At 37.8% G+C, this 26,038-nt stretch overlaps 2 protein-coding genes and 2 long non-coding RNA genes across 5 annotated transcripts in view; 2 read left to right on the top strand and 2 right to left on the bottom strand.

Moving 5' to 3' along the window:
* Positions 1-370: 370 nt before the first annotated feature.
* Positions 371-864, top strand: LOC121261350. Its single transcript, XR_005939875.1, has 2 exons — positions 371-481; positions 801-864. It is a non-coding gene; the product is annotated as an uncharacterized LOC121261350 (long non-coding RNA).
* On the bottom strand, positions 851-2,491 carry LOC121261349 (REF/SRPP-like protein At3g05500). Its single transcript, XM_041163671.1, has 3 exons — positions 2,221-2,491; positions 1,843-2,073; positions 851-1,495 (listed from the first exon to the last, which is right to left on the bottom strand). The coding sequence occupies exons 1-3, from the start codon at positions 2,254-2,256 to the stop codon at positions 1,004-1,006; spliced, it is 759 nt and encodes a 252-aa protein (XP_041019605.1). The 5' UTR covers positions 2,257-2,491; the 3' UTR covers positions 851-1,003.
* A 21,839-nt stretch (positions 2,492-24,330) lies between these two features.
* Positions 24,331-24,824, top strand: LOC121259768. Its single transcript, XR_005939630.1, has 2 exons — positions 24,331-24,441; positions 24,761-24,824. It is a non-coding gene; the product is annotated as an uncharacterized LOC121259768 (long non-coding RNA).
* Positions 24,811-26,038, bottom strand: part of LOC121259767 (REF/SRPP-like protein At3g05500) — a 28,330-nt gene continuing 27,102 nt past the window's right edge. For both annotated transcript variants that reach the window (XM_041161505.1, XM_041161502.1), the window contains exons 2-3: positions 25,803-26,033; positions 24,811-25,455 (exon numbers count right to left, since the gene is read on the bottom strand). In XM_041161505.1, the coding sequence (XP_041017439.1) occupies positions 24,964-25,455; positions 25,803-26,033 (723 nt within the window). In that variant the 3' untranslated portion in view covers positions 24,811-24,963. The remainder of the gene's footprint in view (positions 25,456-25,802; positions 26,034-26,038) is intronic.

Below are 26,038 nucleotides of genomic sequence, written 5' to 3'. Positions count from 1 at the left end.
GGGAAGGCTAGGGTTTCTTCGTCGGCACTGAGGGAGGTAGACCTAGAGGCAAAGGTCTACGGCGACAGAGATGCGACGACGACGAAGAAGATGCAGCGACATGATCATGATAGCGGCGGCTAGGAACCTAGGGTTTCTACTTCTGCTGCAACGCAATGAGAGAGAGAACCAGAGAGAGAGAGAGAGAGAGGGGGGGGAATGACACGTAACTCTTTTTTTAAAAAGACCCGGGTACCGGGTTTAAACCTGGATCCCCAACCCGTACCCGGACCTTGTTGGTCCGGGTTTTGCAAACCAGGTTTCGGATCCGTTTTGATCCAGGCCAGAACTCGAAACCGGAATTAAAAAATCCGGCCCGGATGAAGAGTGCTATCATCAAGTATGTAACCATTCACGGTATAATGATTTAAAATTGAGAAAATCGCATGCTTCGACCAAAAATATACAACCAAAAACAAAGTTAAAATGGGTCAAAATTAATGTACCAAGGAGAAACACTTCATGAACGATTAACAAACGACATAGAATATCCACTCCTCAGCATAACGACCACGAAACCTCATGAACAAACTAAGAAAGGGGAAAAAAAACCGACAGCTGAGGATGATTTAGCAGCAGGGAAATGAATAGTGCACGAGCAAGGCCAAATTTATCGACTCTTCATACTCTCTACCATATAAATCTGCCCCTGGATGTATGAGACTTGAGTGGTCAAGAATATGGCCTGTTCCACATTTCATTTTCTGCTGTAGCCAAGGTCGAAAGACAGCACCTCTTTCAACTCCCAATAACGCCAATAGAAAAGTGGATGATCATGTCTTCAACCCTCCCGGCTGCCTCTGACGAAGAATTTAAGAAAACTCTGGTCTCATACTAGGTGGTCCTCTAAAAAGATAATTGAGGTTGCTTTAAGTAACATATAAAAAGACCATGAAACATTTTATTCGAGATGGCCATATGAGCACCAGTCTTTAGGCAATAAAACTACTTCAAAATAAAACAATCAATGGGCTGCCACAGCTGCTTCATTTCCACTGGAAAACAAAGGCTCTGATTCAGAACCATCACCCCTGAAAACCTTGGCAATCTTTTCTGTAGGGACCAAGGGCAGATAAGAAGAAACCTTGTACCCTTTCTCTGAAGTGTCGCGCACCGTTTGGTTGTACTTCTCTGTATAATATGCTGCGGTTGGGACAACAACTTGAGCCACCTGGGGGAAGAGAGGGAGCAGATTGAGCTTGCGCCAAGCCGACACTGCACACTGCTCGGCCTTGGGTTCGTACTTGGAATAGAGATCCTTGGCGGTTGGCTCGCACTTGGTGTAAACAGATTTGGCAATTCCCGAGGCAGTGTCCACCACCCCAGCACGCTTAACTTCGGAAGCAACAGCTCGAGCTACCAAGGGGGCACTCTGAGCAGCTGAGAATGCCTGGGAAGAAGCTTGCTTGATAATTGGGGGCATACGGCGGTCCAATTCAGTCACAGATGCATCCATCTGCAATGATGCGAAAAATATAGAAAAAATCATAAATATTCAACTGAGGAAATGCAGAATGCTGATGCAAAGTGCCAGAGATGAGATTCCTCATAGGCTCTTAACAACTAAATTGGAAAATGCAGTCTCAAAGCCATAAAGATCACAGATCATGTGCATTTTCTTGATCATGTAAACAAGCTCTTAATTGTTAGGAGGCAAGATAGAATCTCGAAATCAACAATTAATGGGAGGCTTCTGAATTCGATTTTGAGGGTATTCTTATTGAAAAAGGTGACGATATCGCGCGGATAAATAAGCAAATTAATTGGATAAATGCAGCAGTATGACATAGGTGAGCTGCTCACCTTGCGGTCGACGTACTTGAGAACCTCGACGGGAACGTCGTGGAACTTGTCGTAGACAGGTCCGACGACGCTCTTGACGGTGCCCTCCACGGTCTCAACGCCGGGCTTCAGAGGGCCGGACTTGTCCTTGGCGTAGCAGTAGAGGTTCGAGAAGCACACCGCAGCGTGAATTGTAGCCACCTGCACGAATTCCAGGTACTTCAGCCGCATCTGCTCCTCCTCCTCACTTGTCTTCCACCACAAAAATCAAAGGGAAAAATAAACATAACTTCTCCTTTTATGAAAGTATGAAAATTAAAATCTGCAATTCCCAAACAAAAATAAAACAAAAGCAAAAGAACGAAGAGTATTATGAGTTTGAATTGGTGAGGTCCGTACCATGCCATCCTGCGATCTCAAATCTCCTTCAGCCATGATCGATGAGTTTTCTCCGCGAGCGAAAGGAAAATCAATAGACAATAGAGAGATTAGAAATGTGAATTTGATAGGGTAGAGGAGGAAGGATGGGTTTTTACAGGAGAGACTAGAAATCTGTGGTGATTGTAGAAGTAGGCAGGAATATCGGTGGGAATGGACGAACGAGCAGAGTCGGAACGTCTGGGTTTGATACGGCGGTGAAGCAACGCGTGTCTCTCTGTCCTTTGTTAGATGCATGGTCCACCGTCAATGCTCGGCAGTTGAAAGGAAAACCAAGAACAAAAAACAAAACAAAAAAATACAAAAAAAACGAAAACTTCGAGATTAGGTTTCTTTCGCGTAGAAAAACTCTCAGTTTATTTTATTATTATAATTTTATCCAATTTTTATATAAAATATAATAAATAATTTAATTTTTTTAAAATTTTAAATAGTAATAATATTAAAAATAATATTTTAATAATATTTTATTTTATTTATTTAAAATGATCTTATCTCATATTATTAAAACGAGAAAATTCAGGCGGGAATTGTTCTAGGATGGAAGGAATGAATTGAGTGGGCTTGGCTTGGGTTCATGGCAAGTTGAGTTTGGGCTGTTTGGATGCTAATTGGGCTGCTAGTCGCGTGCTTGTTTGCTTTCGAATAAAGATGATGTTTTTCAAAGTAATTTTATATATAATTGTGAAATATATAAATGACAAGTAATTATTTTTAAAAGAGTAGGGTCTATTATTAAAAAATTAATTTTTTTTATGTGAGTTTCATATTTAATTCATTTTTTTCAAAATGATTACACAACAGTTATACAATTTACGATTGTAAATATTTTTTCTTTTTTTAAAAAGAGAAATGAAGATGTAAAATTAATCATTTTTCGAAATACAAAGATAAAAATTCATAAAGCATAGAAAGAGGGTGTTTTGAACATTTCACTTGTCAAACCTAATTCTTTTGAAAATATAATTTATCAACATTACGGTTGCAACTTTGCAAGTAAATAAATAAATACTATTTGAAATAGGCATGGTTGTATTCTTGAGGAGAGGGGAGCAGGGGACTCATCCTGATACCTCACTTGAGTATGATGGTGGAAATCTCAAATTTGTTCCTTATTAATTAATTAGATAGAGCTGAGCTTTATAATGATTCTAATAAGTGTTATCAATTTGTGCTTTTACATTATAAATGACTTGATACGGACCTTTGATTTATACTTGCACAAGAGTAATGTTGTATATATTTGTGAAATGCGTAAACGCCGCATAATCGTTTTGAAAAAAGAGTGGAGTCTACTATTAAAAAATTAATTTTTTTTATGTGGGTCTTGTATTTACACACTTTTTTTAAAAGGATTGCGCAGCACTTGCGCACTTCATGATTGCAAATATTATTTCTCATTGATAGAATCTACTACTTTTTCAACTTTCCATAAAAAAGTTAAATTCATCTCAATGTACTTCATACATTTTAATCTAAAAAGTTAAATTTATCTCAACTTAAAAAAGTTCAATTCATTTCAATAGCATCCACAAAATATTATTATTTATAACTTATCTCAATATCCAAATGTACCCTTAACGTTAAGGAGCTTTTTTTTTTTTTAGTTGGTCAGTACTGAATTGAAGGTCCGTACCAAGTCGTCTTGATATCTCAAATCTCTTTCAGCCATTATGATCGATTAAATAATGAGAAAGAAACCTTTTGAACCAGGAAATCGAAACAAGCTTTCTTCTTGAGCGAAAAGGAAATCAATAGAAAGATCAGATAGGTTAAACACAAAAATCCGGGGTGATTTTGTATGGCTAAGTATACTTGGTATCCAAACGTGTTAAGATATACCGAGATTCTCTCATCCCATCCCAGTTAACAGTTCTCTCATTTTCTCAATATTATTCATTGAGAAGATCATACATATTGTTGATGTCATGTTTCGTGGACTTGGGCAACTCCATGCTCCTGGGCTCGATCTCTTTCCTATAAGATGAGAAATGGGGGAGTTCGGGGGTTGTAGTACCTCTGATGCCCAAGTCAGTTCAGGTTTGGAGATGAAGAGAGAAAGTGAGAGCTATAGAGAATGACAGAAGAAATATTCAAAGGTATAAGTAACCCTCTTCTCGGCATAGAGAGAGAGAGAGATGGAATTTATACTTGGTCGGGGTGGGTTCTGAGGTGATAGTGACCGATGTGCGGCTCCATACTAGGATCATGTGTCCTTGCCAGCCTCTTGCTTCCCGTCAGAATTGCTAGCCTGGCCAGGGTTGTCACTGACATCTAGGAGGGCGTGCCTTTGCATGTCTATCCCTAGAACGCATTGAGTGTGGCGTGGCCCTAGACATGCTCGTTCGCCCTCCTACGTCGTCCTGTTGTGTCAAGGTCGGGGACATCTTTGATAGTCTGTTAGACGTGGTGCTAGGTTGCATAGTCTCTCGTCCTCTTGTCCGGACTTTTTGCCTTGTGTCCTTCTTTCTGGGCCTCTTGGGCCGACTTAACCCATCCAAGATCTTATACGTGGGCCTGGGCCCGGCCCCTTGGGGGGGTGGGCTTTACCCTGGGCTGGCTCTTGGGGATTTCGCCCCTCACAATACACTTTTATCACTGACTCTCAATACATAAAGTTGCCCAAGACTGAGCCCAGAATTCAGAAACTTATCCCCGTGTTTCCCTTCCTCTTTTCTTATACACGACATTCCCTTCCACCATTTCACAACACTGAGAAACCCATTCCCTTCCTCCACTTCATACAACATTGTCTGGACCGAACCCCTCCAACTTGATTTCCTCCCTTCTTCCGAGCTACCTTCCTCCATTCCCTTCAAGGACAACGCTGGCCAAAAGCAATCTCAACAACACGCCTTTGAATTGCAGTGTTGGCGTAAAACTCAGCCGTGTGCTGGTGGGAAGCACCACCTTTTGAATTTTAGTTCCCCATAAAGGCTATAAATGTTCAGAGATGACAAGGCTACATGTGCTCGCACCATCTTGTTCGTTTCCCTTGCAAATCTTCCACGTTACCCTGCATCATTATGTGATAAGCACTAGCATCATCTTTAAAATTTGAAAAAATAGAGATGAAATCATCTGTTGCATTAGAGTAGTCAAATACTAGTGGCTTCAATTATGAACTATAGTATTTCCAAGTATTTCTTCATATTTGAATATGTACTGTTCAAGTTCAAAAGTAATATTTTATTCTAAAATATCATACTCAACTACTTTAATATCTTCACGTTTTATTCTAAAATGTGTTTGTTGGATAATTAGATTGAGGAAAAAAAATTAGTTGAAAACCAATAATTTAAGTAAAAATAAAATTATTAATTAAGATATGGTTAGTGCAGGAATTTTTTTTAAAAAAATAATATTAAAAATAATATTATATTATTATTTTGACTAATCTAATCTAGGTTTATGGCTTGAATGATTTTGAATTTATGAATAACATGTACTTTTAGCTAAATTTTGGAGATCACTTTGATGAAACTAATGTTAATGCTCTAAAGAGAGCTTATCACCTCATGTCCATATTAAGGCATGTTTGGATGTTTGTATCTTAAGATTTTGTGAATAGTAATAAAATAATTTAAAAGAAGATGTTTTATTAGATTTTGAGAAAAGAGAGAAAAAATTGAATACAAATACTTTTCAAAATAAGTATATTATTGAAGTTTATAAAAGTTGTATTAAAGTTTGTGTTTGAGTAATAATTAAGTAAGGTTATATCAAAAGTTAAAAATTTGAAATAGAAAATTATTTTGTACGTGTTTAAGTGATGTTTGAGAATGAACTTATGATAAATCTTGAAAATTGTAAGAATGTACAGCGAAAAAATACCTTAAGGTCGGCCTATAAATTGCTCCACAAGTTTCTCCAGATTGACAAATCCCAAGTTTTTTCTCTTAGTAGCGAAGTGTACTACGTAGTATAAAACTAGAGTTACACTTAATAAATCCACAGCCTAAATATCTAATCAACGGAGAACAAAAAGAGATAGAGCTTTTGTGTATTTCAGATGGTTCCAAAAACCAATTGATGAGAACTATATGTAATCCTCATACCCACGGTTGGCCTTAAAGGCCAGCCTTCAATTGCCATATTGAATGGCAGTAACGCATGGTTTAAATTCATGCGTTACAAGCAAATAACGCATGACTTAAAGTCATGCATTACACTGCAGTTAAGGAGAGGGTCAGCCCCACGTGGGCGCCCTTCCATCTAACATCTCCTACTCGCATACAGTGGGCATGACTCCAGGTCTGCATCTCTCTAATGTTCTCAATCTTTTTTATACAAATAAATAGGTCGTGCGACCACCAAGCACATCTGTAGAAAGGTGGGAGTACATCTGTAGAAACCCATTCAAATCCAAACAACATGCCAATTTCCATCCAAAAGTTCATGAAGCCTTAACCAAACCCTAACCCTAATCCTAACCCATAGGACTGATATAATTTCACAAATCTTTTTGCAGATAAATTCATAATAAAGAACCCAATCGACACTTGGAAAGCTGAATGGATTTATATGAAAGATTAAAAACAAAACATCTTAAAAATAAAGGATGGGTGTTTTTCCTATTTCACTTGTTAATATAATCTTTTTAAAAATATAATTATCAAAACACCCGCAAGGAGATAACTGAAACCCGCAAAAATGTTCCAAATGGAAAAAACTATTTTGCCTCCCAAGTTATACTGCTCAATTTGACTGCTTGAAAATTATTTTTTTTTTACTTAGTGATTAAGGAAGTGATTTTAGGTCTATTGGAGTATTTTTTTTTAAATATTTAAATATATTTAAAAAATGTGAAATAAAAAATGAAAAAAAAAACCAAAAAGTAACAAGCGGTCAACTTGAGTGGGCTACTCTGGGCGGCAGAGTAGCCCGACTCTTTTCAAATTAGTAATTTATGGCAATCTGGATTTTCAAGTCCCAAAATTTTTTTGATATCAGGCTTGGAAAATTTGGCAATGGTATACTAGAATTTTTTGCTACTATATGTGGAGAGGACATCTTGACCAGTTAGTACCACATGAGCCTGGGCCCTTACTAAAGCTCGAAGCTTGCCTTATTACCGAAAAGCCCAGTCCGGTATCAAGAGAATCTAGCCCAGAGCTAATACCGACTAGATAATTATCCAACGGTGGCAAGGGTTAAGAACAATTATCATTCAAATTTACTAAGATACGAACCTCCATATCCAGGTTTAAATTTGAATAATGGATATGACCATTATCATCTAAACAATAGAACGGTTCAAAAGCTTTATATAAGGAGAGAACCTAGGTATATAAAAAGGATCACACTCATTGATATTATTGAATAATCTTCAGTCATGGACTTAGGCGTTAGAGGCATTCCTCGAACCCCTAGCCATCTTATTCTTTGGTTGCAGGTGATCGTGAGGTGGTGGTGGTGAAACACATCGATAACAATATGGTAAGTATTTTAACAGAGAAGTTACCATTGTGGCTTGGTGTCCAAATTAGGGAGTCCATTCTTTGATTATTTGAAGTAGAGGAAATTTTTGGATTTCTGTGATGCTTTCTTGCTAAAAAAGGTTATCATTTTCTGGGTGTTCCATGAATGAGTGTTATGTATAATCATATCAGAGCTTAAAAAAGGGTTGGGTCTCATTCATTTGATGGAGAGGCTTTGATGTAAAATTTTTTATTGTTGGAATCTAAGGTTTTGATCATTCATTTACAGATAGCCCATTGAATATTTGATATCATGTAACTTTTGAGAGTAGCTCTCTTGTCTTGAGGATTCTTTCCATAACTATGAATGGTCGGGTTTGATGTTGGAAGTGTTCAGGTATTTTGCCGTTTGAAGAAGAGAATGCAACAAACATGGATTTGCTTGACTCATTTTCCATCTCGTTTTAGCTAATAAAGCTAAATTCATGTTTTCCATTTATCTCAAACCAAATCCACTGCATTTTTTGGTTGACAAATAGATCTCCAAGATTTCAAAGTCAAATTATGCTTATGTTCTTTGGTGAAGCCAACAAAAATTTTTTAAAACTTCTGTGCAGAGATTTGCAAACTGATTTTGACAATAAATGTATTGACATTTAGTATGAAGGAATTGTGTTTGCCACTGTTTTGATTGGCATGGTTCTTCCTGCTTTGTGAAAGTAGTTTTGATTTCCAACCCTCAAGTTTTTTATTTATTTTCTTCAGTAGCTCTTTGAAACTGTCATTCAAATGAGGTTAGAAGCCCTAAGTACTTCATTCTGGATGATGATAGCTTGTATGACATTTCCAGAGAAATAGCAACTCTGGTGGCGTGATTGGTATTCTTGTTATGTAAATTGAGGACTTGTTTTGGTTGATTCTTTGTCCTAACCAATCATGATATTTTTCCAAATTGTCAACGATTGCTTGAGCATTTGTTTCACTTGCTTTTCAAAAAATGATTAAATCATCTGCAAATAAAAAATGAGATATTGGATGACTATTTCAGCTTAATTGGATACCTTCAAAGTTGCCTTTTACTTCCAATCTGACTATTAATTTGGATAACACCTCCGTGCATAATATAAAGAGGAAAGCCGATATGGGGTCACCTTGTCTAAGTCCTATTTGTGCTTTGAAGAATCTCTAGGTGAGTCATTTATAAGGATTGATAAGAAAGTGGTTGTGACATATTCTTTAATCAGATTTATCCACCCACTATGATAACCCAACACTTTCATCACTACAAATAAGAAATCCCACTCTATGTAGTCGAAGACCTTTTTCTATATCTAGCTTAATTGCCATTTGATCCTTTCTACCCAATTTGTTTTTAGGCGTTGAGACAACTTATGGGCAATCAAACTTATGGTGCCCTTGCAAGTTGACCCGACGGGCATCCATCTGGCCAGTTGGTGTTGAGGCCGACCTGCATGGACGGTGTGTGATGAGCTTAGAAGCAAGACAATGCACAGATTCCAAGAACAGCTGAAGTATGAAAGATTTTGGGCATTGTTTTGGAAACAAAGCTCTCTGTGCTGCTATGTCTCCTTGTTGGATTCGTTTCTTTCTATCGTGTGCTTCACTTCACTTCTTTTTGTGTGTTGTTTTCTTTTGCTTCTCAACTGAGCTTGTAGAACAAGACAGACAATGAGTCTTTGTGTTGGATCGCTGGGACTTATAACGGGCATCTATTGAGTTATTGGGATTGGTTTAGTTGCTATTTACTTGTAAAAACAACATTGTTGTGAAATGTTGTGTAAAACAAACACATTAATACTGACAAATAAAGTAAAATCAATTACAATCAAGCACACGACGCATAATATACGTAGTTTAACAAATTGCCTAAGTCCATAAAGTTGCAGAAATCTTATTAATTAGAGAATAATAACAATCAGTACTCAATCTCAACTCACATTCTAGAGGACTTTTTGCTCTCTCACACAATATACACTCACTTGACAATTGTTATCTATTAAAATATGCTAAAAGTCATCAAACACAAGTCAAATATGATAAATATATAGCAAACAATGCTGAAAATCCTAATTGACAAAATATGCGTTGTTCGCTCGAGCAACGTGTTAAGCGCGTCTCAAGCGAACGGTCAAATCAACATTAGCTCGAGCGGAATGTCGAGTAGGGGTCGAGCGAACACTAGGGTTTGTGTCTCGCTTAAGCTTACTGTTGCGTGGTACTTGAGCGAACTCTCGGGTTGAGCTTTGCTCGAGCCCACTATCGAGCGCAAATCATACAAACACTTTTTTCAACTCTAAAATGAGTCTTCATATACATCCCAACAAGCATGATCAAAGTGATTTTTTTTTTTTTTTTAAGTAGTTTGTTTTAAAAAATGAATTGTGTAGAACCGTCAAACAGCTGTGTAGGCAGCTTGCAAGAAAGACTATTAATAGAGTTTAGTTTCCATTACGTAGAGTGGCAGAGTATACTTTCCAATTAGATGACAGATATGATATTGTTCTTTACATTCTCGATTTTAATTTACGGATAGGGAAGGAAATAACAACGTCCTCAGCTTATCCGTCAAAAACTAAATATTTTCTAGAATTTAAAATACTCTAGAAATGATGTTGAAGGATCCTCCCCAACTTTTGACGTGAACATTATTAAATTGTTAAAACATTATAAATTTGTTATTAATTTGAAGGATCTCTAAAACGTTATTAATTTGTTAAAACATCCCACAACTTGGAAAAGTAACTTCGAGACAATGTAAGTCAATCTTGGACTTTAAATTGGTCAGAGTTGTTATCCAACAAATTAAAGACCAAAAAAAAAAAAAAAAATCAGACTAGACAGATAAAAATATGTTAAGAATATAGAAAAAAAAAGTATTCTTAATAACTTGATGCGGTATTTTTTTTTTCTAATTAATATTGATATAGAAATATTACAACTATCCTAAATGTTTGAAGGGGTCCTTACTACTGTCAATATAAAAATACATTTAGGTAGATTATCTAAAGGTATGCAATCAAAGATTAAGTTGGTTAATCCCCATTGTGCTACTGAGTGTGCACATCGATTTTGAGATCGATAAACTTTTTTAACGCTCCAATCTTTCTTAGTGTGTAAGATTATACGGATATGATCAATGATTGGAGTTATCTACTATATGGTGATGAAGTTTCCTTGAGTTGATATGATGGTCTTAGATATTACTATGCATATCAATTGACAGATTGTGCAAGTACAACAACGTGTCAATGAGGTTGGCCATCGTTTAGATATCCTAAACGAAAAAGGTCAACACAATGACTGAGGAGTTTCATACATTTGTAAACAACACATTCTGAGTGTTTTGAACTTTTATCATATTTTGTATTTATATTTTAATATATTTCTTTTTCTATACTTTATGTAATGAACAATATTATTTAATATATTTAGTGTTTTTGTATTTGAGTTCTCAATTTTTTTTAATTTGAAATTCGATTTTTCATTTTAAAATAGTTCACGTTCGAACGTTATGACTACGTTCAAACGTTTAAACGAATAACTAGCACGTTCGCACGTAAGTAGACTTAACGTTTGAATGTACATCAATTGTTTGAACGTAACATTTTATACATTCGAATATAATCATTCCAAAACGACATCATCTAATAGCTTACATTCGAATAAAACAATATTATCATTTGAATGTAAAATCGTTTCTCGTCTACATTTAATGATTTTTTGTGATAGTTTCAAGGTTGTCACAAATTCAAAACCATCACAAAAATTCAATTGTGTTGTAGTGTAAATACTCTTTATTTCATTTGAAATAGACATTGTTGAATGAGTATGATGAAGATGCATCGAATATCAAATCTCACATAGATTCCTTTTTAGGCAAAACTAAACTTCATAACGATTACAGCACACTTCAATTGCGATATAGACTAATCTTTTTAGATTATAAATACCAACATGCACGGATGATATATTTTTCTTAGTTCATCACAAATGTAACCATAGCCAACCTAACATCGCCATGTTTCTTGGTCTTCGAGTTAAAAAAACCTTATCAATTCATCATTGACCAAGAGCACTTTTCATATTAACCTGAGTTGTTGTCACAGTTTGATACTTCAAATCGCTTATATCTAGCAAGTCTTTTTTCAATTAGAGATTTATTATTTCTAATCATATTTATTATAAATAGTTATCTTATATGTGACCCATATAAAAAGTAATTAATAATATTTTATATCAATAAATACGATTGAAAACAATAAATTTTTATTAAATAATATAAAATATTTCTCCAAGGCTATATTATGGACCTGAACGGTGATTCAATAAAATTTATGAGAAAATAATGCTAGTAATTAACAAACAGTACTGTAACACAATTTTATACAAAGACATCCAAATATTATATTTGTAGCAAACAATATTTCCATCAACAATAATAATAACGTACGATGGAACAGTAGCGGCGTCTATTTCTTCAGGCAGAAAATAAACCCATCTAAAAGAAATTTATTTATTTTTAAATTAAAAAAAATCATCGATACAGTATGCAAACTCGCTTGTACTTAACAAAATACTATTTGGAGAGAGAGAGGTCAACCCACCCTGCACCTTGTGATGGAACAGCAGCCGCGCCTATAGGGGTTACCGTTACCGTGACCATGGCAGATCTGGTAGCTAGAATAAGTGCCATTGGAACGTTGTGAGCAAGGTACCTTGTCCTGTCGCATCGCACGATAGCCGATGGTGCCAGCTAGAATGCGCCTGCTGATCTCCGAGTCCAGCTCGACCTTTCCTCCGGTCAGGCACTCCGATATGGTGCCCTTGCAGGTTGACCCAACGGGCATCCATCCCAATTGGTGTTGAGGCCCACCTTTGTGGATGATGTGTTATGAACTTAGAAACAAGACTGTAAGAAAGGGTACCCATAGTGGGCACCCCTTCACCTCCTCTTGGGGGTTATGAAGTGGCTCTTAAGCCACTTCATGAGGCTTGATGGCTGGTCCTTAATGGCCAGCCATGGGGTTACACTAGAGAGGCTATTTAAGTAGTCTCTCCCCCTCTTTAGAGAAATTACTTAGACAAAACAACTCTCTCTCAAATGGTTCTCTCTAGTCACGGCATCTAGGCTGTGGAATATGTGAGTATTGCTCTGGTATTACCACGTAGCACACTCCACCATCGATATGGGAGATTGTGAATGAACAACGACGATGATGAAGAATCTGTGGAACAACCGCACTAGATCCTAGATATTTACGATGAGGTAATATCGCTTCCGCTGTGTACTTTGATCTAGTTTTTCTAACTTTGGTATCAGAGCACATTGGTTGTTTTCGATTTGTGTTTGACATGCATGTTATGATTCATTCACTGTTTTTTTTTGCTGCCCGATGAGAAAATTTTTATTTTCTCTCGATAACCGTGAGAGGCGGTTTATGTTTACCCCTTAATGTATGCCGATCATTGTTAACGCAACCAAAGAATCGCTGTGGCTGTGGCCATATGAGGCAGCAACCTGCACTGGAGGGTACTGTGCATCCCGGTGCTATGAGCGCCACAAAAGACACCAGAGCGCACCACTTGGGTGCTGCCGCACAGGTGATGGTGCACCTTTGTGTTGCATCCGCAAGGCAACATTGAGCACCTCTTGAGGTGTCTGAGCGCCAAGGTGCTGGTCGAGCCAGAGGGCAGCGACGTGCACCGGAGGTATTGCGGCCTGCTGCATACCAAGCGAAAGTGGCACGATGGGGCACTGCGTACCAAGAGCGGCTGCACCGCAATGAGAAGCAGCGACAAGGCTGGTCCTGCTGTGCACAAAGCCACCCACTTGGGCGCGGTGAGCTCTGCTCCACTCAGAGCTACGCACAAGGGGAGTGAGCAGTCCAGTGCCTCAAGAATGCTGTCGTGGTTGCACACAGTGCAGGGTGGGGCGGTGCTGCCATGGATGGGCGCCTCTGCCATGGCTACGAAGTGCATCGGGCACTGCAGTGTGGGCGCACCAGCTGGGTGTTGCGCCGCCCATGCAGTTGCGCGCACCAGCCATGGCGCAGCCCGCCATGCTCTGCGCTGCACCATGGCTTACCAATCCGTGTCGCACAGTCCTCTGTTGCATGCAGAGCAGCGCACACCATAGTGGTGCTGCGAGCTCTGCTCCGCACAGAGGAGCACGGCAGGCTCTGCTACGGGAAGAGCTGCGCACGGATGGTGCGACAGTCTCTGCCCTCCCGCAGAGCTGCGTGCTGCGAACGTAAGTGTGCAGCGTAGCCCACGGTGCTGCGCTGCCCACGGTGCTACGGCCGTTGAGAACCAGTGGCCGAACGAGTATGCTCGTGCCAACATGAAGCAGTAGTAGATGGTTAATATGGTAGCAGCGGTTACTTGTTTTTTTTACGTTACTCTGTAACCGATGGGAGGAAGAAGAAGAACAGTGCAATTTTTTTTTTGGGTTGATATAAACATGTGGGCTGCTAAGTGGATTTGGGCCATTAAATGGATTTGGGCGTTTTTTTTTTAAATCAAGCTTTCGGCCCGGCCCATGTATCTTTTTCCAACAAAACAAAAACAGTCTTAGTTTGGGCCATTATTAAAAATTCCGGCCCGTATCACATCCTGTTAAGGGTGCTTGTAGATTTGGGCCGTGAGCCCAGCAGGCACAGGCCTGCTTTGCAATTGGGTGCCCAAGAAGGTTCGGCCCTTTGGCTGTCCAAGAACAGTGGCATAAAATTTTTTTTACAAAATGCTTGAGTGGTGTTTTGAACCCAAGACCTCACACACAAAGACTATATAAGCTCAACCATTTGGGCTAGAGCCTATTATTGATAATTTTGCTGATTTTAGTTATTTATTCAGCATGTTATTGTGGCATAAATGTTTTTTTTGAAATATTTTTGCATGTGATTATGGTTATTAAATACATGCTTGCCATGATATTTTTTTTTTGTCACATTTTTTTGGCATTTTATTTTACGTTATAAATTGCCTAGATTATTATTTTTTTTTGTGAATAATAATTATTTGGATCAAATGTGATGTGATCATTTTTGTACATGCATTGTGATTGCATGTAATTGTGACCTTAATTTATCACTTATATTGTTAGACTATTTTTTTAGAATTGTCTTCAATTTTTTTTTTGAATGTGATAAATTAGAGGATTAAGTAGCCCGGGTTTTATTAGTCCATGCTTCTGATTGGCTCAAATGATTTTCTTCGATCAGAGAAGAATTTTTTTTTTTTGTGACTAAACTCGGTAGATTGCTTATCCTAGTGGAGTATGGTTGAGATTGATTTGTAATTAATCTCCTATACGATATAAATTTGCGCGAAAATTAAGTTAGAAATTAATAATTAGACATTGAGGCGCAAGAGATGATTAGGAAGCTTAGCGAATTTTCGATCTTGCGACGTGTATTAATTATTTTTGTTCTGACTTAGATTAACGCGGCAAATTTCTTAAATGTGTATGCAATTAGATGTGCATAGTTTAGTAACTTTGAGATAACCATGAAGAAAGCCTAGAGATTATTTATACGACTTAATCGTCGCATTAATCTCCTCCATGAGCAGTAGTTGGAAACAAATAAAGATTATTGTGAGTGTCAGATTGTCTTAGACCATCATTATTGTGAAACCTCTAAAAGGTTTAGAGTGCGCGTAGGACGCTTGCACTATAATTTTTTATGGAAGTTGATGGGAATCAACTGTCAGATAGAGCTAAACCACTTTTTTGCCTTTGAATCTTGTGGGTAATAACAGAAGTTGCGTGTTGTTTTTGTAACGCAAAGATTAATTGCTCCTATTTTTGAGGTTGAGCATATAATCTTGAAGCAACTTAGATTAACTCACAGATAAGTATATATCCTCTCTACTTGCTATTTTGTTTGGCGAGTCAGGACATTAAAATTTGAGTGTGCAGGAGTATGAGGACATTCTTAATTGGCACATTCATTTTTTAAAGTTTTTATCAATGCACCTCTATGTGGTACTAGCACTGTAATCTTGCTCAAGTTTTATTTCTCTCTAGCGAGAACAAATAGGTTCTTGCAGATATATAAACTTTGGAGGACCCGTTGAGAGTAATAATACAAGCACCTTGGAGTTTGCATGGTAACTGTGGTAAAAGTCTGAATAATTAGGTACGACTTAAATTAAATCTAAAAATCTTGCTCGTGGTTGCATTGATGCAAGACAAGTTTTAGGCTAAAATAATTTCTTACAAAATTTTTCTTTCTCTCCTATAGTGGATTGGAGAATATGAAAAATATTGAGTATGCAAGAAATGAAGAAATATTGCTAGTTAGCGACTAAAACGTCACACACTGCATTTTTTGCACAAAGTGATATTTTTAGTGCTTTTAATGCGATAATAAATAAGTCTAGACCTAATTTGATTTAAGACTTCTTGAAAGTAGTGGTGTTAGTGAGAATTCCTAGAGGTTTAGAAGTTGGATGGTCACTCATTGACTCAGTGGTATTATTTCTCGGGTGGGGAAATAACATACTAAATTATGCCATTGAGGCTTAGGATGATGGGTGTGAGCTTGAGAAATTGAATATTTTCTCGCTAATGAGATCCCTCTCCTTGGATTAGTAGAGTCAAAGAGAAAATGCAATATGAGCTTTTCTATGTGAAAGTCCTATACATGCACACTAAGGACTTAGATAATAAAAATATTATTTCATCATATAAATGCGATCCAAAATTTGTTTTAGGAAAATATATTTTCAGTTAAAATATTTTCAAAATCGCAATCGTAGGAGTTATATGATGAGAACAATTATCTCGCAGTTTATTGACTTGCTGAGAATGGTGTTATGGCGCAAAGCAGTTGTTACATCACACTTGGGTTGATGTAATATGGGGTTGCGGCCGTAATTCTTATTTGTCATCCTTCGATCGAGTTCATTCGCTTTCGAGAAAGGCTGAGTGATTATTTTGTGCATACGTGAATTCTATTAAAAATCGAGAGGATCTAAGCTTGATCATTTTTTGGTTGAGTCAAGTAAATTACTCGTATTTTCGGCGAGGGTGGGGAATTGTGGATTTTTTTTGTAACACTTATTTTTTGGAATAAACGTTTTTCATCACGTTTCATTCCACATTACCTTAACCAAAATATTTTCAAAATTCTTTTTATATAAGATCGCCGAAAATAGTGGGAGTAATTCAACAGCTAGTGGGAGTATACTTTTGAGTTAAGGTGTACCATTAGTGATAGTGACTCCCAAAAGTTATAGAATATAAGGATCCTCTTAAATAGCGTGGTAGCTTTATATCAATATTCTCTCGTCGTTTAGAGACTAGAAGAAAATATTTGTAATATGGCTCCGCTAAAGTATTGAATTCACATAAGTAAGGAATCCCAACATAGAATCTTAGATTCGCTTCACTTATATGATCCAACTTGGGGTTGTTGATCTAATGACAAAGGTAAAGTGGAGTTGATAGAGGTATAGATCCATCTCTTGGACTAATTGAGTTGCATTTAGATAGCCATTGATCACATATTCATTGGAACTTTTCTTGAAGGTGTTAAATAGCTGATTCTCATAGGAGAATTTGATGGTTAGCTTTTGTGATGTTTAGGCATGAAGTACTTTGAGCGCCTGATTATTGCTAGTACTATTTTGGTACATAAAGCGAATAAATGTTGCTGGTACTGTTTACATGCGACCTAAACAAACATCTATTTAAAGATACCCAATGTACTAGTCGTTTTTTTATTAAACGACTTATTGAATAAAATGGGTTCTTTGAATGCTGTTTAACAATATTAGAAAAAGTGTCATCATAAGAGATATTGCGAACTGGTTATCTTAGATAATTAATTGTCGCCTAAAAAGAGGTTTTCCTTACTACGAGGTGATGAACATGGGTTTGTGAAAAGTAGCTCAGGCTTCATGTCTTGTGAAGACTGTTTATAAGAAAAAACAGTTTCTATGAGCTCTTGTTCAAAAATCTATAGACAATTAATGAGATGGAAAATACTAAAGAATCTAGTTTGCTATATTGTTTGATGTTTCCATTATGGTTTGCTCATGGGAGTTAGAGGTTAAGTTTTTGTTAGAGGGTAAATATGACTTACTTTGTTAAGTGAGTTTGTGATGCGATTGTCATTAAAAGTAATGATTAGACTATTATGATTGTCTTTGGGGCAAAGGCCCTAATCGCTTTACCCTTAATGAAAAATAAATTATGGGTTATCTCACATGCTTTTGTGAAACCTTGAAAGTCGCAAATTAAGTTTGCTGAATAACATTTGTGGTCACCTTATAGATTCTTAAAAAATCGCAGTTAGACTTGCTGACTAGAATCTACGGCTTATACTGTGAGTCTGACCTAAATGAGATTCGCGATGAGTCATCGCTGACTTCATGATTGTGCAAAGGACTTTTACATGTAAAAGTTGAGTCTCTTGGTAGGAGCATGTTTTGGAAAGTTACTGTACATTAGAATGCGTATGGAGAGAAATGGTCATTAAACACCACTTGAGAGTTGTGGTTTAATAATTTGTTGTTGACCATGTGAATTTCTCTGTACCTCACAGTATTGCTCGTCATGCACATGATATTGATATGTCTATGATCATGTGGCGTGATTGGAAGCATTATTTGGTATGCACACACATTCACCATTAATTTAGGAGTTATGGTGAAAAAGGTATATTGACAGGCTTAGATCGGCTCACTCACACGAGCGATCGCCTTTGGGCTACAAAGAGGTAGCGAGCAAAGATGAGACAATGTGTCACTCAGTACTTGTCCAGAGAGGGATAAGTTGGAAGACACAAAATATATGTTGCCTTAGTGGGAGCTAAGATGAGGTCTAAGGATCGTGCATGGTTACCCACATACCATGTAGCCTGTGGTTTAGCCAGATGCGAGATCCTCTTTGGCGCTTTGGATAGCGAGCAAATGGAGGGACTCGGGTTAGGCGCTGAGATAGCGACTAGACTAAGATCTGTACGGTGAATTGAGAATAGATATACGCTTTTCTTTGGAAAGAGAAATCCACCGTAAGCATGTATTTCATACTACATGTGCTTTTGCGACCAATAGTAGAGGTGAGTGAATGGTTCCCTGCTTCCTCACCGTGTGAGTCCTGTAGGTAATTGATGACCTTAATTTATTTATGCCCTTAGGAGACCTTTGACTATGTCACGAGGTTGATGTTTTAGTGTCTGCTACTTTGGCATGTTATCTATGGCCATGAATGATGCGGTCTAAAGAGGCATTGCTGGGAAAGCGACTAAACTAAAACTAAATGACATGAGCGCGAAGGGAAGACTATTTGGTAACACATCGATAATGGTGTGTACTCATTGCCGGCAAGTTATGTTGCTTCTGGGAGTTGCGATATAGCTGTGAGTACATCATGTTTTATGAGATTGAGCATTGCTCTGAGTCATTTGGACTCGAGAGGGATTAAGGATGCTTGGTCTGATGTGACCAAATGAGTCGGGGCATAACGAGACACTTTTAGGATGTTGCTATGCTGGTCTTTTCTAGGAGAAGATTTGGTACAGTGCTCCCAATTTTCTTTTTACAGCTGTGCTCGATGGTCGCACGGCCTATTTGCCTGTATGAGCAAGATTGAGAACATATTGAGAGATGTAGACCTGGGGTCTTGCCCACTATGTGTGAGTGGGAGATGTAAGAAAGGGGCACCCATAGTGGGCACCCCTTCACCTCCTCTTGGGGTTATGAAGTGGCTCTTAAGCCACTTCATGAGGCTTGATGGCTGGTCTTAATGGCCAGCCATGGGGTTACACTAGAGAGGCTATTTAAGTAGTCTCTCCCCCTCTTTAGAGAAATTACTTAGACAAAACAACTCTCTCTCAATGGTTCTCTCTAGTCACGGCATCTAGGCTGTGGAATATGTGAGTATTGCTCTGGTATTACACGTAGACACTCACCATCGATATGGGAGATTGTGAATGAACAACGACGATGATGAAGAATCTGTGGAACAACGCACTAGATCCTAGATATTTACGATGAGGTAATATCGCTTCCGCTGTGTACTTTGAGAGAGAGTTGTGCTAAACAATATTTTTATGCCTTTGCCCAAAGACAATCATAATAGTCTAATCATTACTTTTAATGACAATCGCATCACAAACTCACTTAACAAAGTAAGTCGTAATTAGACATTACGAGGCATAAAAATATCACAGTATTACGATGAGATCCCTCTCCTTGGATTAGTAGAGTCAAAGAGAAAATGCAATATGAGCTTTTTCTATGTGAAAGTTCCTATACATGCACACTAAGGACTTAGATAATAAAAATATTGTTCATCATATAAAATGCGATCCAAAATTTGTTTTTAGGAAAATATATTTTTCAGTTAAAATATTTTTCAAAATCGCAATCGTAGGAGTTATATGATGAGAACATTATCTCGCAGTTTATTGACTTGCTGAGAATGGTGTTATGGCGCAAAGCAGTTATTTGAATATAATTTTCAATATAATTTTTATTTTGAAATATGAAAAAGTTGTTATTATTTTTTATGTTTTGTTGGAAGTTTAAGAAAACTGTAATGATTAGATAAAAAAATTTAAAGACTTGAAATTAAGAAATATTTTGTATTTGAGTGATATTTAAAAAGAAAAATATTTGAAAATAAATGTGTTTCCAAACTAGTTTTTTTTTTTTTTTTTTTTTGGTTTCCCCAAACTAGCTTTTAAGGTTGCGTTTAGATGCTGAGGCGAGTTTGAATTGAGCTAAGTTGAGTTATTTATAAATAGTAGTAAATTGAGATGGTAAAGTTGAGTTTTGTGGGTCTACTTAAAATGAATTTAAATGTCTTTGAATGTTAAAATGAATTTAGATGTATTTATGTGAAGTTGAAAAGGTTGTGGGTCCTACGTGTAAAGAAGTATTGAATTGAAAAATATTGTTGAGTCCCACGTGTAAAGAGGTTTTGAGTTGAGATAAATTTAATAATTTGAGAGTTGAATGTTTGGATATTAGACTTAACTTAAATTAGAGTTAAACTGAATTGAATTCAAATATATTTAACAACTAAACGAGACCTTAAACTACATCGTACGAAGCTTTTTTTTTTTAATTTTTAATTTTTATTTTTAAACTTCTTTAAAAGTTTGTACATGAAAAAGTTGTGCTTGTTTTCGAAATAAATCAAATCTAACAATGAATGTCACGGTGGCGCGGATAAGGGTTTTTGCAAGGAATTAATCTTCGCATCAGCCCACTATTCGCATCGGCCATGATACACCTGACGTGTGAATTGGGTTCACTAACCAGCGGACCGGTTTTCCAATTTTTTTGCTTCGCGTCTCTCAATCCTCAAACTCGTCTCCCTCACCTCTCTCACATACCGTAGCAGAAACTATAATACAAAAGGAAAAAATGGTAGTGGAAACCATAATACAGAAGGAAAAAGTTACCTATGAAGCTGGGCAGAGGGCGACGAAACAGCCCACAAACTGAAGACCCAGGGCACTCGAAATGGCCTCTTCTACGCGTAAAATGCATGTTTCAGCAAGGGGAAAAAAATAAAGGAAAAATCTATTAGATCCTGATTTCCACGATTCACAGAGAAGTAGATTCAGATGCTGGGTTTTCAACTTCGTCAGCGCCACTCCCGCGATTCACAGAGAAGAAGAAGAAGATTTATGGGTTTTGTGAGGAAACTTGAGGGATTCACAGAGAAGAAGAATGGGGATTTCGATCAGCTTGCGGGAGGTGCGACATTGTTCAATGACCTTGCGGGGAGTGGCAGCGCTGAATAGAGGGACCGCATTGCGGGGGTGGCGCTAGGTAGAGGGAGGCGACGCGAGGGAGAAGCTGGGCAGGAGGGGCAGGTTCTGGGCAATGCGGGATGTGTGCTTCTACGTGGGATTTCGAATTTGGGTATTTTGTTTGGGCAAAAGAACGTTTAAAAAAAAGAAAAGAAAAAGAAAAGCCAGCTAAGGTGTGCTACGGATCAGCCGTGAACAGTGGCTGATCCATAGAAGAACTCTGCAAGATTATCGCATTATAGAGTTTTACGAGAAATAATATTTATTTACAGTTTTAGTATGTGAAGTTATGCGAACTTCATTTTAAAAAAGTAGAAAATTCTTAGACTAAATTATTTTTTTTAATAGTCAACTCTATTTTTTTTCAAAAGAATATACAAGACTTGCATATTCTAAAACTGTATATAACATTACTTCAAACCAAAATATTAGCCCAGCTCATCAAGTAGGGGTGTTCATCCGGGTTCTGACCAGGGAACCCGGGTATCCCGGACCGGAACCGGATTCAAACCCGGGCTGGAACCCGGACCGGATTGATTCGGGTCAGACCCGGGCCGAAACCTGGGTTAATCCGGGTTTTAAAAAACTCGAAAATCCGGATTTCGAGTTGTATCCGATTTTTTTTTGAGTTTAGAAGCATTTTTTATTTTATTTTATAAAGCCTATAATTAAAATGTTGAAAAGTATAACTCTTCTATACTTATTAAAAATAATTTAAAAAAAGTGTTTCTGAGTCATCATTAAAAGGTATAATACTAACATTTTCCAAAATAATAAAAATATATAAAAATGAAAAACTAAAATGCATGCAATCCACTACATATTACACTATTTTGTTATGTACATATTACATTACATTGCAAAATACAAAACTACAATGATTTATATTAGAACAATTAGGATATTAATTCTTCTGTAGAAAAGGGCGCGTTATCTAAGTCATTTACTAGCAAAATAACAAAAAAATCCAGATCTATCAAACTTACAACATATACTTTATACCCATGTTTAACAAAAAAAAAAAAAAAAAAAAAACCCAAGGTCTTAGATCTTTTTCACCAATAATGTACAGACTAGAAACTTGAACATTGGTGGATATAATGGATGAAACTCTTGCATCAGGTGCATGAAATTCACTGCTTTGAAAAGCTTTGTTGCCAACAGAACTTACAGAAGATAAACATCTCTCTTTCCAATTTCTGAAGTCAATATTGAGCATCCCACTATAAGGCTTCAGCTTGATCATTTCTCCTGATTGAATAGTTATCCATCATAGCATCAAGTGCAAAATCGTGAGCTATCTAAGAGAAAAGGAATTCTTTATTTGCATAGTGCTTTTGAAACTGACCTTTATTTGTCTAGCAAACAAGAAAAGATGTTGCATTTGCATGTCATAATTGTATTTCTACATAGTTAATTCTATTTTTTTTTCCTTTGAGCATGAAGTAGTCAATCAAAAATCATGTTAGGATTATAGATGCATAAGTTTGGTGTGACTGAGATGAGGATACCAGGCTGCATAAGTCAAAATGCTAGAATTAAGAAAAATAGAACTCATATAAACACAACCAAACTTAGCCTTAATTTGCAAATAATCAGAGACAACCACATGCATCTTTTTCTGTCATTTTATCCTATCTAAGGTATGCTGTCTCTCACCTCCTAATTGGGTGCTTGGTGGGCTGCTCTGTTATGTTTGCAGGCCCAGCACAGAGCAGAATTAGTGTACTTCCACAGAGATTGTATTTTTGGTTCAAGATAAATTAACTATTTTACACACTCTTTCTGCAAGGATTACTAATCTTAACAGTTTTTTCTCACCCTCACTTTTTGATGTCCCTGGTTCTTTGCATCCTGATCGTACTCCGATATACATGATTTTCTTAACATGACTTTTGTACATGCTCATGGAAAAGAAATGTACATTGGTTTCCTCTAAACTCTATCTATAGTTCTATGTGTCAGCTGCGGTGCCAAACAAAAGAAATAAACATATAAAATTTATTATCAGTAAAAATAACATGTAAAATAAAATGGAAGCAATTACCGTAGTCGCTCTGGCTCACCATTACTTTCACTTCTTGAAGCACGAACTAGTTCTGCTGCCATCACTGTCATATAAATGATGAGAAGAATTAATATTTGGCATGCAGGACTCCAGTAGCATGTTCATTGTAGAAAAAGACCTAAGGCCAAATGAGAAACTGTAATCTTCTGTAGAAAGGGCGCGTTATCTAAGTCATTTTACTAGCAAAATAACAAAAAAAATCCAGATATATCAAAACTTACATCATACACTTTATACCCATGTTTAACAAAAAAAAAAACCCAGATCTTACTTGAACAAAAGCAGCTACACAAGCCGTAGCATTTCATCGTCGTCATTCCAAGGTAATAAAACAAACCCAAATCGGAATAAAACGGACCCAAATTGTAGAGAACAAACCTTGGGTCACGAGGATGACGAGATTTCTTCAATCGGCACTGAGGGGAAGGCTAGGGTTTCTTCGTCGGCACTGAGGGAGGTAGACCTAGAGGCAAAGGTCTACGGCGACAGAGATGCGACGACGACGAAGAAGATGCAGCGACATGATCATGATAGCGGCGGCTAGGAACCTAGGGTTTCTACTTCTGCTGCAACGCAATGAGAGAGAGAACCAGAGAGAGAGAGAGAGAGAGGGGGGGGAATGACACGTAACTCTTTTTTAAAAAGACCCGGGTACCGGGTTTAAACCTGGATCCCCAACCCGTACCCGGACCTTGTTGGTCCGGGTTTTGCAAACCAGGTTTCGGATCCGTTTTGATCCAGGCCAGAACTCGAAACCGGAATTAAAAAATCCGGCCCGGATGAAGAGTGCTATCATCAAGTATGTAACCATTCACGGTATAATGATTTAAAATTGAGAAAATCGCATGCTTCGACCAAAAATATACAACCAAAAACAAAGTTAAAATGGGTCAAAATTAATGTACCAAGGAGAAACACTTCATGAACGATTAACAAACGACATAGAATATCCACTCCTCAGCATAACGACCACGAAACCTCATGAACAAACTAAGAAAGGGGAAAAAAAACCGACAGCTGAGGATGATTTAGCAGCAGGGAAATGAATAGTGCACGAGCAAGGCCAAATTTATCGACTCTTCATACTCTCTACCATATAAATCTGCCCCTGGATGTATGAGACTTGAGTGGTCAAGAATATGGCCTGTTCCACATTTCATTTTCTGCTGTAGCCAAGGTCGAAAGACAGCACCTCTTTCAACTCCCAATAACGCCAATAGAAAAGTGGATGATCATGTCTTCAACCCTCCCGGCTGCCTCTGACGAAGAATTTAAGAAAACTCTGGTCTCATACTAGGTGGTCCTCTAAAAAGATAATTGAGGTTGCTTTAAGTAACATATAAAAAGACCATGAAACATTTTATTCGAGATGGCCATATGAGCACCAGTCTTTAGGCAATAAAACTACTTCAAAATAAAACAATCAATGGGCTGCCACAGCTGCTTCATTTCCACTGGAAAACAAAGGCTCTGATTCAGAACCATCACCCCTGAAAACCTTGGCAATCTTTTCTGTAGGGACCAAGGGCAGATAAGAAGAAACCTTGTACCCTTTCTCTGAAGTGTCGCGCACCGTTTGGTTGTACTTCTCTGTATAATATGCTGCGGTTGGGACAACAACTTGAGCCACCTGGGGGAAGAGAGGGAGCAGATTGAGCTTGCGCCAAGCCGACACTGCACACTGCTCGGCCTTGGGTTCGTACTTGGAATAGAGATCCTTGGCGGTTGGCTCGCACTTGGTGTAAACAGATTTGGCAATTCCCGAGGCAGTGTCCACCACCCCAGCACGCTTAACTTCGGAAGCAACAGCTCGAGCTACCAAGGGGGCACTCTGAGCAGCTGAGAATGCCTGGGAAGAAGCTTGCTTGATAATTGGGGGCATACGGCGGTCCAATTCAGTCACAGATGCATCCATCTGCAATGATGCGAAAAATATAGAAAAAATCATAAATATTCAACTGAGGAAATGCAGAATGCTGATGCAAAGTGCCAGAGATGAGATTCCTCATAGGCTCTTAACAACTAAATTGGAAAATGCAGTCTCAAAGCCATAAAGATCACAGATCATGTGCATTTTCTTGATCATGTAAACAAGCTCTTAATTGTTAGGAGGCAAGATAGAATCTCGAAATCAACAATTAATGGGAGGCTTCTGAATTCGATTTTGAGGGTATTCTTATTGAAAAAGGTGACGATATCGCGCGGATAAATAAGCAAATTAATTGGATAAATGCAGCAGTATGACATAGGTGAGCTGCTCACCTTGCGGTCGACGTACTTGAGAACCTCGACGGGAACGTCGTGGAACTTGTCGTAGACAGGTCCGACGACGCTCTTGACGGTGCCCTCCACGGTCTCAACGCCGGGCTTCAGAGGGCCGGACTTGTCCTTGGCGTAGCAGTAGAGGTTCGAGAAGCACACCGCAGCGTGAATTGTAGCCACCTGCACGAATTCCAGGTACTTCAGCCGCATCTGCTCCTCCTCCTCACTTGTCTTCC

This window comes from Juglans microcarpa x Juglans regia, chromosome 4D, assembly GCF_004785595.1.
Source record: "Juglans microcarpa x Juglans regia isolate MS1-56 chromosome 4D, Jm3101_v1.0, whole genome shotgun sequence".
In the NCBI taxonomy this organism is placed as follows: domain Eukaryota; kingdom Viridiplantae; phylum Streptophyta; class Magnoliopsida; order Fagales; family Juglandaceae; genus Juglans; species Juglans microcarpa x Juglans regia.
This window is presented reverse-complemented; position numbering and strand designations above follow the sequence as displayed.

Bases quoted from the DNA above. Each gene is read 5' to 3' on its own strand.
- LOC121261349 (XM_041163671.1), bottom strand. From the start codon at position 2,256: ATGGCTGAAGGAGATTTGAGATCGCAGGATGGCATG. The intron at 2,074-2,220 runs GTACGGACCTCA...TTGTGGTGGAAG, and splicing joins TGAGATCGCAGGATGGCATG to ACAAGTGAGGAGGAGGAGCA. The intron at 1,496-1,842 runs GTGAGCAGCTCA...GCATCATTGCAG, and splicing joins TCAAGTACGTCGACCGCAAG to ATGGATGCATCTGTGACTGA.